We start from the raw sequence: 16,291 nt of genomic DNA on the forward strand, positions 1-16,291 counted from the left end.
AAATTATAAATCAAAACTACAGAAAAAAACATTTATAAATGCACTATTTTGTATGTTTAGAAATATGCTGTTTTTGTTGGTTTTAAAAGAAACATTTTTCAATTTTTATATCTATTTTTCACACTTATTTGTTTGGTGGGGGGAGGTGACACTCTGACATGGGGAAGTATGAGTAGTACCCATTGCTACTATTGGAGCCTCTTATACTGAGCTCCTGCAGTAGAGACAGAGGGTCACTGTTCTTCTTCAACTCGGGCCGGGCCGCTCTGGGTTTGGGCGGGGCACGCAGGGCACTGGCGTACGACATGGTGGGGGCCTTGCTCAAGTGAGGAGCCTGGCCCAGCTCACCTGTGGGGGGTTTGTGTGGGTGAGGACCTGATTCTACGGGAGCCTGGGGAGGTGGAGCTTTGTTATTGGGCATGAGGGGAGGGAACTGTCCAAGGTGCTGGAGGTGTGTCTGAGCTGCTGCCTCTGCGTTCATCTGCTCCTCACTGGGGCGGTGCCCTTTAGACACTGTGGGGCAGAAATGCAAAAAAGAGATTGGTCTGCTGTTGAAAGTATACTAATAATGATAGGATAAGTTTGTCAAGCTTAACACAAACAACACAAACCTAAAAGGTCCCGATGCTGACCAAGTGTTCCAGCTCCATTACAGGGAACATTCTGGTAGGGGCTGGGACCACCTCCATTGGCTGGCCAGGGCTTGTGAGAGGGGAATGGATGGGGACCATGTGGGTGCTGTAGGTGCGGGACATGGGATCCAGGAACGCAGGACTGCGGCGGCAGAGAGGTGTCTTCTGGGTAACTTGAGGAGATCCGGCGCTGATAGAGAGGCCGACCTGGACCTCGAGGCTCATACTGTGGATGAAAACGAGAAAACAACAAATGCATGAAGGGAAACGATCAAACCATAACAAAATGTGGACATGGATTTGAGTAAAAGTCAAAAGACAACAAAGGTGCAAGAAGGTGCAAGTCTAAGCAATTTTTTTCCTTCAGATTTTTTAAATTGATCATCTTTGAAAGTATACAGTGAAAAAAATTCACCTCATCTACACTGTGCAGAGCTGTGGGTGCTGACGTCCGAGGGGACAGAGAGTGGTAGGACTCCTGCTCTGGGCTCTGGCTCTGCTGCTGCTGCTGCTGCTGCTGGAGTTGCATCAGATGAATCTGCTCCTGTCTGCTGGCGTGTGCCATCATGGGCAGTCCATAGGGAAGTCTGTGGCCTTGGTTACCCAGAATACTATTGTGCTGTGGAGGGCTTGTGGCAGCAGCTGCTCCCATGGGCCACTGTGGCTCCTGCATCAGGTATTTCACATGGGCGGGTGGGGAATCAGAGGTTTGAGACTGAGGAGGAAATCCTTCACTGTTAAAGAGGTGATTGACCTGCTGCTGATGTAGAGGGTTGTTCAGGACAGTGTCAGTGAGAGGGGCGCGGCCCGCATCATGGGGATAGGCTCCTGAGGGGAACATGTTGACGTGGTTTGAAGTGGGTGTCAGGAGGGCGGAGGGGTCGGCTGAGGCCCGGGACTGTCTGTACTGCAGCAAACGCGACTGAGGCGGGGGCTGCAGCTCCGACACATCCCTGGAGTCAGGCTGCTCTTGTGGAGGCATCTCTCTCAACAGGCCTGGGTATCTACACACAGAACATCACCCATCATCAGAACCAGATACTACCACAGATGTTATATAGAAACATGAATTTATTGTGAGGAGATTGTCTCTGACCTGTTGAAAGGTGGCCCAGCAGTGGCAGATGGAACTGCTTCCTCCTCTGCGTTGGCACTAATGCCCCATCCAGCGGTGCGGAGTAGGTGAGGTGGGAGGCGGGCCAAAGCGGGCTGAGGAAGGTGAGGGAGGGGCTGGGGCATGGGGAAGGCCACAGGGCCTTGGAGGAGAGCTCCTGCTGCCTCGCCCCACTGGCCCAGCCGTGCTGCCTGCTGCTGCTGGTTCAGTGCTTCAAGAGAAATGGGATTTTGGAGATCTGCAGAGCCATGAAGCAAAAGAATTATTTATGAAAGGTAAGACGGGAAGTGGTTTGCTCAGCAACACAAAGAAGGGGGGTAACCAGTGGGATTTGCGCACTGTAACCAGAGCTCAAATCCCACTGCTTACAGTGGAATTTGAGCTCTACCCCCCGACCACTATGGGGCTAATTCAGAAAAAATTGCATCTCCAAACTCACCCACATTCTCTCCATCCTGAACGTCCTCACCAAAACTGTTGACCCTGTGGTTATGGGACAGGCCTGGATGGTGCCCTGCAGATCCCATTGAAGTCCTAATGGGACCATCTTCCGCACCCGCAGACTCTGTCCCATCTGTAGTGGGGGAGTGAACAGCCCTGTGAGGACCCATGGGCCCACTGAAGAATGACGCGGTGTGGTTATTACTGCTGTATGCAGGACTGAGCTGCTGTTGTGGTGGGTGCTGGACCCTGTAAGGAAGCCTGGACAGATACTGTGGGGGGAAAGGTCGCCCGCTGGTGGAATGAGAGGCAAAGCCAGCATTGGGCGGGGCTAAATGGTAGTTCATATTTCTTTGGGCAGTGGAGGAGTCTTTTCTTTGAACCATTGCATTGTGAAAACCAAGGGTGTCTGTTTGAGAGTCTAAGTTCCGATTTGGGCTAACGTCTAATTCCCCCTAAAATGAAAAACAAAATATATTATATCAATGACAATGTCAACGATTTAACGATTTAACATGGTTATTAGGCAAGTACTTGCCTGTTTTTCCTTCATGTCAACACTTTTTCGTTCTGGTGTATGCAGACGGTTTTGTTCTGACTTTGGACAGTTATCCAATTTGCCTATTAAGTAAAGACAAAAAAACACAATAAATGCCATTATAAATAAACTTCTCATGTCATTACCACATATGTTTTGACAAACCATTTCTGATAGGTTCAGCCTGTATTTCTTTATCTGGACTGGGCTGACTCATTCCCAAAGGAGAGGGGTGGGCTACCCCTGGGTATGGGATGGGGGAGCCTCTGTTTGGAGCTTGCAGCAGGTTTAAGTTGTAGGCATGCATGGCGGCCGGGTGGTTCATGATGCGGGGGTCCACAGCAAAGCGGTTCTGATAGCTCGGCCATGGCAACTTCAGAAAATAGTAAAATCAAGTTTTAGTAACAATAAGCTTCAGATAATAATAGTAAATAATAATAATAATAAAGGCAAAAATATAGGACATTACTCACAGGGAGAGGCATCGGCATGATCCCTCCATACACAGCCGGGACATAGAGGATGCTGGCTCCAGTGTGAGGGTCTATCCTCTGAACTGGACTGGGGGATTTGCCAATACCGGTCTGTGTGGAACCCAAAGGTGGTGTAAATGCTCTGATAGGGTTTCCCATGAGCACGGCTGGATTGGGTTGAACTGCAGAGAAGAACTGTCAATCAAAACACTGCAACAAACATCAATTTTTTTCCCCATAAAATTGAGCTAAGGTACACTTAGCTAGATTTAGGCAGAGCCTCTCTTATATGCATGCAAAATTGTTTTGCTTCACTGCATTAGAGTGACACACTAATTCCCAAAACAACCCTAGGCAATCATGTCCCTTCTGGGCCGGTTACATCTGACTGGTTTATATCAATATATGAAGATGTGCTGTTTCAATGTAGGAATGAAGGAGGAAACAATGCAATACAGTAAAAAGTAAACACATACATTATTTCACATCATGTCTTCATTTGACTTACCATATCCGTCAGGTGGAAGGTGGTCTGAATGATTTGAATGCTTTCCCTGTAAATAAATACAAGAAAATAAGAGAATAAAACATGAGACAAACAGTAAATATAAGTAGCAAAGGAAAAGACCTGCCTAAATAGAACCCTGCTGATATACAGTGAGATGTAATCAGACCATAACAGCCCTCAGACCAGCACTTATTTAGGTGGGAAAATTAACCATTTCATATTTAACCAATAGAATTAGAAAAACTAATAAAAACATAACTTTTACAAACAAACAATGCAGATGGGTTTTACGTCTGCTGCGTCTTTATGTTAAACAGTGAGTGTTATCTGATTGAGCTAGTAAAGGGAAAACTGTCTGGAGAGCGGACTGGAGCTGAGCTGCTCATTAAAGCCAGTGGGGGATGGCAGCAGGCTGGCAGCTGTGGTGATTTCGTTAACCTTTACCTCGGGCGAGACGACAAGACAGACAGCACATGAAGACATCACAACCCCAGCAAAACAAAACAACAACATTTCCACAACCTGCTCCGGACATTAAAATATGCCAAAGCTAAGTGAAATAAGAAAATGTGTAATTGCCTTTGAAGATCATGAATTCCGTTACTATAACTATAGAACGATGCTGAGTAGTTCTCCTTGTGCGTGTGTTACCTTAGGTGGTGACTGCTGTGACTGCAGTTGCTGCTTGTTGGACACAGGCAGAGTATGATGGTGGTGTGGGTGGAGGGGCTGGGGGGCAGAGTGGTGCCCCTGCAGAGGTCTCAGAGCGCGTGGGATGAACTCTGGGGCCAGTGGGTTAAGGACATAGGTCTTCTTCAGCTCCAGAGCCTCCAGCTGAGCCTTGATCTGCTCAAAGGTGATGCCGTGGAGACTGGAGTTTTGGTGACAGATGGAAATAAAGTGCTCCCAGAACTTTCTGCAATGGATCCATAAACAATGTATGTTTAAACACTACCCAGTAAACCTTTCATAGAATTCACATGATATAATTGAATTCATTATATTTTAATTTAGCATTTTGGGGTGCAGTGATTAATGGATTACTATCATTATGTAATGGAATCAGGTTAATCAGGTCAAAAGTCATTTCTGGGCAATGTAAATCTGCATGTCATTTGACACCAGCTCTCATCATGAGTGGTTATTACTAGTTCATTTGATGCATTGATTCTTTAATAGTTATCAATTTCATATGTTCATTTAGTTTATTACAGATGTCAGTTTATTACAGTTGTCAATTATTGATGCATAACTATCACATCTGAAAAAACGTATTTACCTGCAGCGGCCAACAGAGCACAGCGCTATGGGGTCTCCCACCACAGCGACCAGGGACTGTGCTCTGGTTATAGCTGTATTCAGGAGTTTGTAGTTTGAGAGAAACCCATAGTCCAGATCTTCTGTTGAATCCTCCACAAGCTGCTCTTTCCGCTTGATGGCAGTCTGTTTGTGCTTACAGGTGTGTCGGGTCCGCACAGTGCTCAGGAACAGCACTCGGAACTGTTTACCTGCACACACGGATTTACACAAATACATTTTTGGAATAGGATAAAACCAAAGGCTGAACAAAAACTAAACTCTCAAACTATTTTTTTCTAATCTTTATCTACATGCATATTTAGGTCACAATTTTTATCAGGGCACTAACATTCCATTTACTTCACATAAAGACATGCAAACAAACTACTACTATTTAAATTTAAATAAGGAAAAAATATATACCGTAAATTTCGGATTATAAGCCGCTACTTTTTTTCCACGCTTTGAACCCTGCGGCTTTTACAGCAGTGCGGCTTATATATGGAATTTTACTGGATAACGGCCCCTGGGGGGCGCTCTCTAGCTGTAAACGTAAAAGTGAGACAGACGTGGGGAAAGATTCTGCTCTGAAGAATTCACTAGTTTTGATTTTGAACGATCATTTTGCGCATCATGAAATGGATATGATGCAGTTTTTAAGATAAAGAAACAGAAAGGAAACAGAGCAGGGGTCGGCCTTTAACACGCAAAGAGCCATTTGGACCCACTTTCCACATAAAATAAAACACTGGGAGCCGCAAATACTTTTTGACATCTAAAATGAAGATAACACTGTATAATAACAATAATGTAACGGAATAATGTAGGTTTTACTTTCACGGACAAGCCTTCTACACGTGGCAGATAAATATGGCAAAAACAACTTAAGTGCATTAAAAAAATACAACTCACCAAACCGCTGCATCATGCATCGCGCTGATTATGTGATTATGTCTACTCTACTCCGCAGTTTCTTTAAAAAAACAACAACAAAAAAACTCGTAGCGTATCATTTAATCCCAGGTGCTTATTCTCCATGTGCCAAAGCAGTTTTGAAGGTTTCATTGCCTTATTTGCTTTTCCCGTATGTTACGCAGAGCGGACTCTGTGCGTATGTCACCTGTAGCGACAAACCCAGATTTTAAGTAGGCATTGTCTGTTAAATTTATCTTTCTTTTTCTTGGAGGTCGTAGTCTCCTCTTCTGGCTCCTCAGTTGTCCTTTTCCCCTTTGTTAAAAAGATCTCCAAAGACTTTTGTTTTGGCTCATTTTCACTCGCTTGTGGCTCTACTTTTGTGCGTCGTGTCTGATGTGTTATACGTGATACGTCACCGCGGAGACAAGAGCAGATAATAAACTTATCACTACATCAAATAGATTTCTGTGGCGATTTCCAGCAGGATTTTCATGATACATCTACGGACGAGCTTATTAGTGTGTCATTAGGGACGGGCCAAAGTTGCTCCTGACCCCTGTGCGCACAACGTCTGAAAATCAGGGCTCTTTACGCAGGACTGTGAGCTGTGTGTGTGTCAGTTCCCAAGCCACGCAGAGCCGCAGTATAAGGCTGAAAGAGGCGCATACGGCTCCGGAGCCGCGAGTTGCCGACCCCTGAAATAGAGCCACTGCACGTAAGCTCGACATCAATGAATCCAACTTGGTCAATGTAAAAAGACGGCAAAAGTTTTCAGAGGAAATAAAAGCAGATTTTCCGTGTTGGTGCAGCTTTATTTTCTAAACCTGCAGATGTGTTCATCCCGTGTTGTTGTCGTGTTGGTTCCAATTTTCAGGCACAGTTTAAAAAAAGCGTGTCGGTGCACCGTCTTTCTGTGTAAATATCTCATGTTACAATATGAAAACCTGCGGCTTTTATTCAGGTGCGGCTTATATATGTACAAAATTGATTTTCTCTTCAAATTTAGCTGGTGCGGCTTATATCAAGGTGCGCTCTGTAGTCCGAAATTTACGGTACTTTTTAATTGGTCGAATGGTTATTACCTTGAACGTTGAGAACTCTTTCCACACTGACTTCATGCATTCTCTTCTTTCGGAGTTCAGCTCGGATCCGAAACACCTGGTCGGCATAAGGTGATACCACTCCGATACTGCCCTCATCCAACTTGCCCCATGCAACAGGCCACTTTTTTCTCAACTCCTCCACTCGCTCCACGATTTCAAAAACCTGCAAGGAAAAATATAAAGTGAAGAAAACAATGGACTGCTATGCAAAATAATGTGACTATAAGTGTTCAATGTTGTGTTCAACTAAATACAAGTGTTAGTTACAAATCTCATTTTAACTATGGTCCCTATGAAAGATGTGACCTGATGTAAAATCCACGACAAAACATAAAAAGGTATGTAGTAGACAAATTCATTTGTTATTATTATTCATTTGTTCACTCACTATATTAAAAATCAGTTCTGTCAAATCCTGTATTGAACTGGCAGGAAAGATTGGAAGTAAAGTCTTTCACAACCCACTATAAAAAGATACAATACCTCTGCATTATTGTAGTAGGCAGTGCTGTTCTTCTCCTGTACATCTTCTCCTCTGGCTGTGAAAAATGTCAGCGGATAGAAGTCCTTATGTGATGGCTGCTTCCCACTTGCCATCAACTTCCCATCATAAAATAATTCTGATGTGTAGCTGCAAAACACAGACAACATATGTCAGCAAATCACCCATGGTACTGTGCCATTGACCTATCCCTCAATGCTGTTGGGGCAACCTGTCAGGAGTACTGGGTGCCATATTGCAGTGCCCTAGGGTCCAGATCTCAAACTAGAGTGGGTCAGAACTACCTGAAAGATTGTTTATTGTGCAGGTTTTAATTCCACACTGAAAGGCCCCACATGGGAGCGCCTCATGACAAGCACTGCTAGCAGCCATGCCGCAAAATATAATGATCGATGTCAATGCATGATATAAATAAGGACATAAAATACCCTCTCATGGTCTATTGTCATGGGACAATGGTACTTCACACTTACTTGATAATAGCTTCGTGGGACCTGTAGTTTTCACACAAAAGAATGCGACAGGGGAACTCTAGAGGGTAGTGCTCATAGAGCCGATCCAACAGGGACACATGTAGATTACGCTCTCGAGCAAACTCACTGTATACAAAGGGACTGAGCTGCAAACAAAAGCAAAACAAAAAGGCAATGCTTTTATCACAGTGTAACCTTGTTTAATTATAAACACATTACGCTATTATATATATTTTCTTTCAATAAGTAACTAGGCAAAATTCTTTGAAACGAATGCTATGAAAGAGGACAAGTACAATGTTTCACTATGGGATACGCCCACTTGCGTATTCAAATAAGCTCTATACCAAGACACCGGCTCTGAGTGGCTGGCGGTGGTGACGTGTCGATGGCATCCTCCATATATGTCGCGAACACAATGTTGCCCGTCATTCAAACACTTTCTCGCTTCACCAAGTCAAGTTACTGCAACTGCAATGTCAGACTGTTAGCTTAACTGTTCACATGTAAGAGCTAACACCTCTGCTGCTGAACGTTAGCTGTTATTCACATGGCCTCCTGCCATCATACACGACGGACTTTTGTACTGACTACCTTTGTGTTTGCTTTAATTCTAGCTACATCAAACTAACTTTGCCATGCTTGCTACCACTCCAGTAAGCGATCATGGCTACAGCTGCAAAGCTTTCTTCCACCATGGAGATGGACATGGTTAGTTCCCGGAATATCAAGCAAAGACACACACCAGGTCTGCTCAGCTGGAACATGCCCGAGCTGCGGTGGAGAATCCTGGCTCGTGTCCTCACTGTTCTTGATTCACGGTTAAGTCTCTGGCCCGCCAGTCTCTCTCGGCCGCACCCACCAGATCATCCACCCTCTAAACCCGACCACTGTCAGTCCGCCATAGCTGAGAGTGCCTACAAAGCGGCAGCTTTGTCGGTGCTTTTAATGTCACCTCCATGCCTACCTACTAAGCGTAGCTCTTGGACATGACTAACATTCCTAACCCTACTGCGTGGGACGACATTACCACTGTCTGACATTTGCCAAAGTTGTGTTGTGCAGATTGTAGGCAAATGCATGGCCACGTGCTACAGAATCTGAGCGCCTATGTTGAAAGGACCAGATCATTTTGACAGGTGGATGAGCCGTTTGTGTCCGGGCTAAACCCCACAAAGGGAAACCTGTTTCTAAACAGAGCCCTTCCCACTGGATTGTGGAAGCTATTTGATTGGCTTATTCTACTGCAGGCCTTCGGGCCCATTATAATACTAGGGGCTTGGTAACCTCGTGGGCCTATTTAAGGGGTATGTCTATCCAAGACATCTGTGCTGCAGCTAGTTAGTCTCCCTTGACATTTGCAAGGTTTTATGCATTGAACATCACATCTCAGGGTCTGTCCCATGCCATCCTCAGCGTGGGTTCTAATGGAGTCAAGCCCTGATCTTTGGCTCTCTCATGTTATTATTGTTATAAGCTTCTCTGGGAAGACAGGAGTCTCCATAACCCATAGTTAGACAATGAAACAAATGCTATGAAAGAGAACTTAAGGTAACATCTCAGCAGACCGCCCTTTTTGCTGCTGGGGTGAAAAGAGAAGAAGTGTGCTTATTGATGTATTCAACACATACAGTATTATTGATCTTATGATGGGCGATGTCATGTCTGTGGCATTTATTGAGTGTACCAATGTCATGACATCACCACTGCCAACCACTCAGGGCTTGCATATTGGTTTAAGGCTGTTGTAAATACACAAGGGAGCATATCCCATAGTGAGACATCTCACTCAAGACCAGGGTTATGGAAGTAACCTAAAGTTTCTTATATTTCTTCACGTAGGCAGAAAACAATTTAGGCTTTAATCCTTGTGACTGAAAAAGCTTGAGTGACAGAGTTGTCTTATCAGTGGCTGTTGTAGCTGTGGTTTACTCTTTTGCATTTGAAAGAGGAGACAGTGACTACACTTTTAATTCAGACTAGTGCAGCCAGATGTTATGTTCTTCAGTTTAATTACTTTGAGACACTTTCACCAAACTAATGTTTAGAAGCAAAACTACTTGTGGTCCACAAAAGTCTACCACATACCTGCATATGGTCTCCAGCCAACACAATCCGGGTGGATTTGTTAGCTAGAGCAAAAGGCATGATCGTCTCACACTCCATCGCCTGGGCCGCTTCATCGAGGAGGATATGACTGAAGAGCCCTGTCCAAAACAAAGAGTTAATTTAATACAAGTTATAGTATTACTATTATTAAATCAGGACACTTTTTAATGGATTATCAAGAGAAAAAAGAGAATGATTATAAATGGAATTATAAAAGGGAATGAATGCAATGCATTAAGGAGAAATAGGTATTGCCTGTGGTGGGATTAAACATTAGCATTCAGAATTTTTTATTTTATATTGATCGCCTTGTTTTATCTTAGTTTTAGTTTACATGATAGACCTGCAAGGAATGCATCTCAGGAAATAAACCTCACTGTTCTGTCTAAATAATGCCTTATGAATTTATCAAAGTGTGTAAAGAAAGTACATTTGAATCTCATCTGTGGTACGCTCTTTGTGCATAAAAATTACAGTTTAGAGTGTCTCTTCTTTGTAGGTACATGTGTTGTCTATGTAAGCCAAAGGCAAGCTTTTGTGGAGGTTTTGAAGGGAATGGAACAGTAGTCGAACCCGGATTTCAAAAGCTCGAATGGAGCCGAGCAGAGTGAGAGGAAGGGATGAAAGGGCATGGCAAATGAGTGCGGGTGCAGCGAGTGGGGAAGAGAGCGGCAGAATAACAACCAGCAAACAGCCTCCAAAGCCAGAGCAACACTTCTCCAGCAAGTAAAGATATGGGATGTGACGGCAGAAAACCCAATAAACCCGAGGACTGTCAAAGAGTAAACAAACAACAACAACGTGCCCTGGCAGAAGAGAGGTGGAGTCATCTGTTACTGTCCAAGCAAAAAAAAGTACTTTAAAATAAACAACAAATGCTTTGTATACAAGTGTCAGAACTGTTTGTAGTATGTGCATGTTTGTATGAGCAAGTGACTCAGGTGGTCAACACTTCTTCAGGACGGGTATCAACTTTATGCACGTTTTCTGACAATTCAAGAGTGGCTAATGTAATGTAAGCAGAGTAAAATTTAATGAAAAAACTGCTGTACGCTGATGGAGCATACTGAGAAGCCCTGTAAAGAACTCCGGTGTTGTGATAGTGTATTCGTGTCTCTCTTTTTAAATAAAACTGAGGACTATTACATCATGATTAATCATTCGACCTGAGGCAGACAGCCATGTTGCATATATAAAGCTCAAGCTGTGTATCAAGACCAGATAATGTGACCAGATAATCTGCTGTAATTGTGACTACTGCAATAACTACCCATGCAAACTAAAGCTTATTCTTATTCTATGGTCCTTAGATATTCATTATGTTTAATGATCTATACTGACTGTATAAATAGTCTAGAGAACAGTATAGCCTATGCATAAACATATGAGTAAAAGAAGACAATTTGTTTGAATAATTATAGTACCTATTATACCATTTAAAAATCAGCATTTTAAATTCATATACACTTTGTTTTGAGTAATGTACAGTTTCCTGTTAATAATTCAGGTACTTTTCATGACCCGTGCTATAAACTGCTGTCATTTGGGAGCTTTGTTCAATGTAGCTCACTTTGATCCATAGGAATACATGTGAGACGCCCTCAAATGATGCTCATGAGTCATTCACAATGCGTTTTCCCCGGGCAGTGGACTACACATTAAATACAGCCTCAAAGCAGCTGATGTGAAGGCACCTAATGTTTCACCTGGGACACAGCTGCCTTCACTCCAAAAACACGTCACACCCAAATTATACAACCTTTCTCTAGTCTAATAAACACTGGTAGTGTTTGAACAGAACTACAAAAAAGAAACAAATGTGAAAGACATGCAGAAGAAAAGAAGTTCATGCCAATAATGTTACTGTATTAACAAATACCGCTGTATTCATGTTAACTGTCTAATTATTTTGTTTTAGACTCTTAAAATTGATGCCAACAAAATTAAATGTCATGAGCCATAAATTAATACATAAAAAAAGAAGTAATAACGATGCAAAAAAACTAAATAAATGTTAGACAAACAAGCTACGGTCATCTTTGTACTTGCTATATCACTGTGATTAGCCAAGTTAAGTCAACAAATAGCCTCTCTTTTCCAATACTCCTCAACTTATTCAATTCTCTGATATAAGCCTCTATTGCAAGTGAATTGCAAATCTTGTCCAATGATCTAACATTTCTGCCTGTTTTAACAAGCCAGTCTGTCAGGGCCAAACAACAACCACAACAATAATAACAATAACAATAATAGTAATAAAAATAGAGGTATTATGATTATAATTAGATTTGTGATTTATGTTTTAATAATAGTATTATTTTGCATATATTCAACACATACAGGAACATTCAAATTTAAGAAATGACAACTGTGACCATTTAAATAGCTCTTGTTTCAATAGCGTTTAATCACCAATTATATCCTAGAATTAATCTCATGATTAAGCTCATCTCTGAGATCTACACCCCGTAATAATAAAATAAAAGATAATCCTTCAAAGCATTTTAGAGCAAGAACGCAGACCTGTACTCAGATGGCATCTTTCTAATCTACATTAACGCCACAATGTTCATTAGTAAACTGTGTTGTTGAAAGACAAGCCAGCAACAACGTCTGGAAAACAAGGTCACTTAAATCCTGGAGTTCAGGTTGTTACCGAAAATCAGACTTGTTTCTGAGAGTTTGTCGATCCCAATGCACAGTGGGAAAGGAGGAGAAGACGGAGCGTGGGGAGGAGGTTTAATGATATGAGGTACATTAGAATCAGACAGATGGTGTTCCCAAGCAACACACAAAGCCCCCACTGCCGACACATTAGAGCTGGTTATTAACCCGCACTGATAAATTGGTTTGTTTTCAGGGTCTTTTACAAAACTTAAATGAGTTCTAGACTGTTTGAAACTGGGCGCCTGCCAATATCAGCCAGACAGTGTATTCGCAGGGGAGAACCACAGCAAAGTAGTTGAAAGGATATTTTATTAACACATTTTGAATATTGATTTTGAAGGGAATAAAAACATCATGAGGTTTCCAGAGTAAGAATGTACAACAAAATAATGCTTGCTAAGAAGTAAAATAGATTCAATTTGGAAACTGTCATAAAATAATAGTTAATTAAAATGTTTGCATTAATCCGCTCTACATGATCCTGGTAAATTATTTTGCAATTGTATCAGTAAATAATGATATGAACATTAATAACAGACAAATCAGGCAGCGTCTTTCCCTGAGACCTGGTGTGTCCCCAGATTTAACTGTCAGCGTTGCTAAGCGCCCGCTCGCTGAAGAACCAGGGGTGTTACCTTCAACAACCTCACTCCAGATTGGCTCTTTGGTTGCTATGATACTCGCGGTCGGAATTACCAATATGGAACTTGGCTCCAAATTCTTCCCTATAACCGCTAGCCTTGGTGAGCTTCATTTGACTGGGGCCAAACGCTATGGGTGACGTCACACTCACTTAGTCCACTTCTTTATACAGTCTATGCTTGATACACGGTAAACGTGGTAACAGGACTGGTGGGACTGACCTGGCTCTAGGTCGAGCTGGCAGAGGTACTGGGAGGTGCTGAGGGTGACTACGATGACGCGGTGTCTCAGAACATCCTCCTTGGTGGGCATCTGGAAAGTGAGGTGTGTCCCCGAAATGAGGCAATACTGCTGGACGACCGGGTGCACTGTCTTCACCCAGCGGTTCCTGAAATATACCCTGAAAACCGCACATGACAACAAACATGAGAACATATGACAGTTATTTTTAAAAAAAGAACATGATTTAATATGCTCTGAGCTTGCCTCAGTTTCCCTCCACGGGTTTGAAATACAAAATTATCATCACTAAACTTTCCTTGTGTCTGAATTTTGGATGAACAAAAAAAAAAAATAAAAAAAAAATCACAATTTTCCCCCTTTGTTCTTGCTTTTCCCACTGTCCTCTAAAATAAAACGTTAAAAAAAAAGTTATGTGACCCCATGGCTCCCAGACCAGTGTGTGGCTGCACTGTTCTCAGATGTCAGGCCAGGTCAAGTGTGGGGAAAGTGTAGTGCAATTGGTTCATTGATAACTTCCAAAACTGAGCTAAAAACATTTCAACATTTGATTAAATAAAATAATGAAATGATAGTTGTAAGAGACAATTACTAGTATTAAAGTATATTGCAGTGTTAAAAGGGCTTCAGACAGCATTGCCAGAACTTATTTATATCTCTCGGTGTGGAAATCATATACCCCCATCATGCCACAGATAATGTAAATAACTAAGAAAGGAATATTCCCAAATCTATTTTAATCCATGTATGCCTGTCTTATTTATGTATAGGCCTGTCAAGATAAAAAATTTTGAAGTTCGATATATCGCTGAAGTAAATTTTAACAATAATATTCAAACAAATTTATGCCACTGACACAAAAACGCAAGAGCAGATTTAAACCATAATAACTATTCTAAATCTATAATATTGCTAAAATGAAATGCCTTAATATTTAGTTTTAATCACTTGACTCCTTACAGATGCAATCAATTTTTTATGGCTTACATCTTATAATTTAGCCAAAAAATAACCCAATATTCCCAATAGTGCAAAGAAAAAGTACACACAATAATAACAAAAAAATATTGTTCCAGCTTTCATATACTGAACGATAAGCTGATATAGTAATTAATGTGACAGGTCTAGTCATGCATATCTGTAATCACTGTAGGCTACTTGTTTTGCCCTGATAATGTGTTTCCTCAAATCTCTGCACAGTAAAAAAGTAGGCAATAACCAATAAGTAACATATCATATACTAACACCTTTTCAATTAAAAAGTCACATGTTTATTTATGCATTAAATAAAATCAAACCTATTTGGGCATATAGTAAAAAAAAATAAAAAAATCTGTACCTGAGAGGTCTGGCGTGTGCATTTCCTGCGTCGACATAAGGATGAAGGTAGTCCTTAATGTAAAGGTCAGCTGCACTGTTGGAGTGTGTGCAGATGAGGACCCTGTAGAGACAAAAGACTCAAAGGTCACGCTACACACAGGAAATTATTCTGTAACTCTCCATAGCAGAAACCCTATGTCCTACTTTAAATAATCTGCCACCAGCTACAAGTACAACAATCAATAAAGAGTGGTTATGTAATCAAATAAGGTATAGTCTTAAAATGCTCTTGTTCTCTCTCTGTATGTATATGCATATGTATATCAATCAAGCTAAATGTATACATTTAAATCAATGATAGAAATACTGGAGTCTGGAGTCTACTTGACTTTTTCCCCACAGTCTACACACACAGAGAGGTTAATACACACACTAGTAAGTCCATCGCACTTGTCTTGGCTTTTAAAACATCCATAATTCATTGTAAACATGGAATAGTTAATGTCCATGAAGTGAACTGAAATAAGGTAAGATGTGTCTAAAATGTAATATTTATTCATGTTACATATACACCATCTTTCCTTAGAGAACAAATGGAAGCTGCGCTTCTGGGGACACTGTCCAATGCATTGCATTCATTTTTCATAAAGACAAGGGAACCATTTATGGCATCCAATACACTGCTTCTCTTCTAACTGAAACAATTACAGCAGTTCCCGTGGGCATCTACACATTGAGAAAAATCTCACTAATGATAAAAAATGCCAATACAGAATGTTGTTTTGTTTGAAAACCCACTGAAGTGGCAGAAACTTGCATAATCTTATAAATAACACCCGCTCTGTTGCACCCAATTTAGCTACTCAGTTATTCTAAGTTTAAATGTCAACCCAACGGCATCTTGCGTCCTGGAGGCAAAATGTAATCCAATAAACACCCAAAAACCCCACTGCCAATGTCTCCATCACGCCCTCAGTCTGACCTCACAGGCAACTTACTGCCCATGTCAACAAACCTTTATTGAGTTCACATCGAGTGCAAGGAAGAGCAAAAGGTGCTTCAGTTTCACAATCACAAAGGTGCAAGGTGAGTCCAGTCCAACAAAATAATATCCAAACCTGGTATTGTCCTGGCGAAGGATGTGCTTGACAGCCTGGGCCAGGGTGAAGGTCTTGCCTGTGCCATAGGGCCCAATGATGAGGATAGGGGGCAGGGAAACAGACACGGGGGTGGTGATGGCCAGGATAGCTTCTTTCTGCTTGGCATTCAGGCGAGGGTCTAGCTGTTCATCCCACTGCCTACAATTTCACAAGAT

The 16,291-nt window shown here is 41.9% G+C and overlaps 1 protein-coding gene across 1 annotated transcript in view; it reads right to left on the bottom strand.

Annotated features, from left to right (window-relative positions):
* Positions 1 to 80: 80 nt before the first annotated feature.
* The window catches only part of helz (helicase with zinc finger), a 27,698-nt gene continuing 11,487 nt past the window's right edge, over positions 81 to 16,291 (bottom strand). The window contains exons 16-33 of the mRNA XM_033983681.2: positions 16,095 to 16,274; positions 14,996 to 15,097; positions 13,638 to 13,816; positions 10,087 to 10,205; positions 7,999 to 8,144; positions 7,507 to 7,654; positions 7,003 to 7,186; positions 4,986 to 5,214; positions 4,358 to 4,622; positions 3,707 to 3,752; positions 3,199 to 3,380; positions 2,891 to 3,098; positions 2,726 to 2,808; positions 2,186 to 2,642; positions 1,729 to 1,984; positions 1,048 to 1,636; positions 612 to 858; positions 81 to 513 (exon numbers count right to left, since the gene is read on the bottom strand). Of these exons, the coding sequence (XP_033839572.1) occupies positions 125 to 513; positions 612 to 858; positions 1,048 to 1,636; positions 1,729 to 1,984; positions 2,186 to 2,642; positions 2,726 to 2,808; positions 2,891 to 3,098; positions 3,199 to 3,380; positions 3,707 to 3,752; positions 4,358 to 4,622; positions 4,986 to 5,214; positions 7,003 to 7,186; positions 7,507 to 7,654; positions 7,999 to 8,144; positions 10,087 to 10,205; positions 13,638 to 13,816; positions 14,996 to 15,097; positions 16,095 to 16,274 (4,009 nt within the window). The 3' untranslated portion in view covers positions 81 to 124. The remainder of the gene's footprint in view (positions 514 to 611; positions 859 to 1,047; positions 1,637 to 1,728; positions 1,985 to 2,185; positions 2,643 to 2,725; positions 2,809 to 2,890; positions 3,099 to 3,198; positions 3,381 to 3,706; positions 3,753 to 4,357; positions 4,623 to 4,985; positions 5,215 to 7,002; positions 7,187 to 7,506; positions 7,655 to 7,998; positions 8,145 to 10,086; positions 10,206 to 13,637; positions 13,817 to 14,995; positions 15,098 to 16,094; positions 16,275 to 16,291) is intronic.

This window comes from Periophthalmus magnuspinnatus, chromosome 1, assembly GCF_009829125.3.
Source record: "Periophthalmus magnuspinnatus isolate fPerMag1 chromosome 1, fPerMag1.2.pri, whole genome shotgun sequence".
Lineage (NCBI taxonomy): Eukaryota > Metazoa > Chordata > Actinopteri > Gobiiformes > Gobiidae > Periophthalmus > Periophthalmus magnuspinnatus.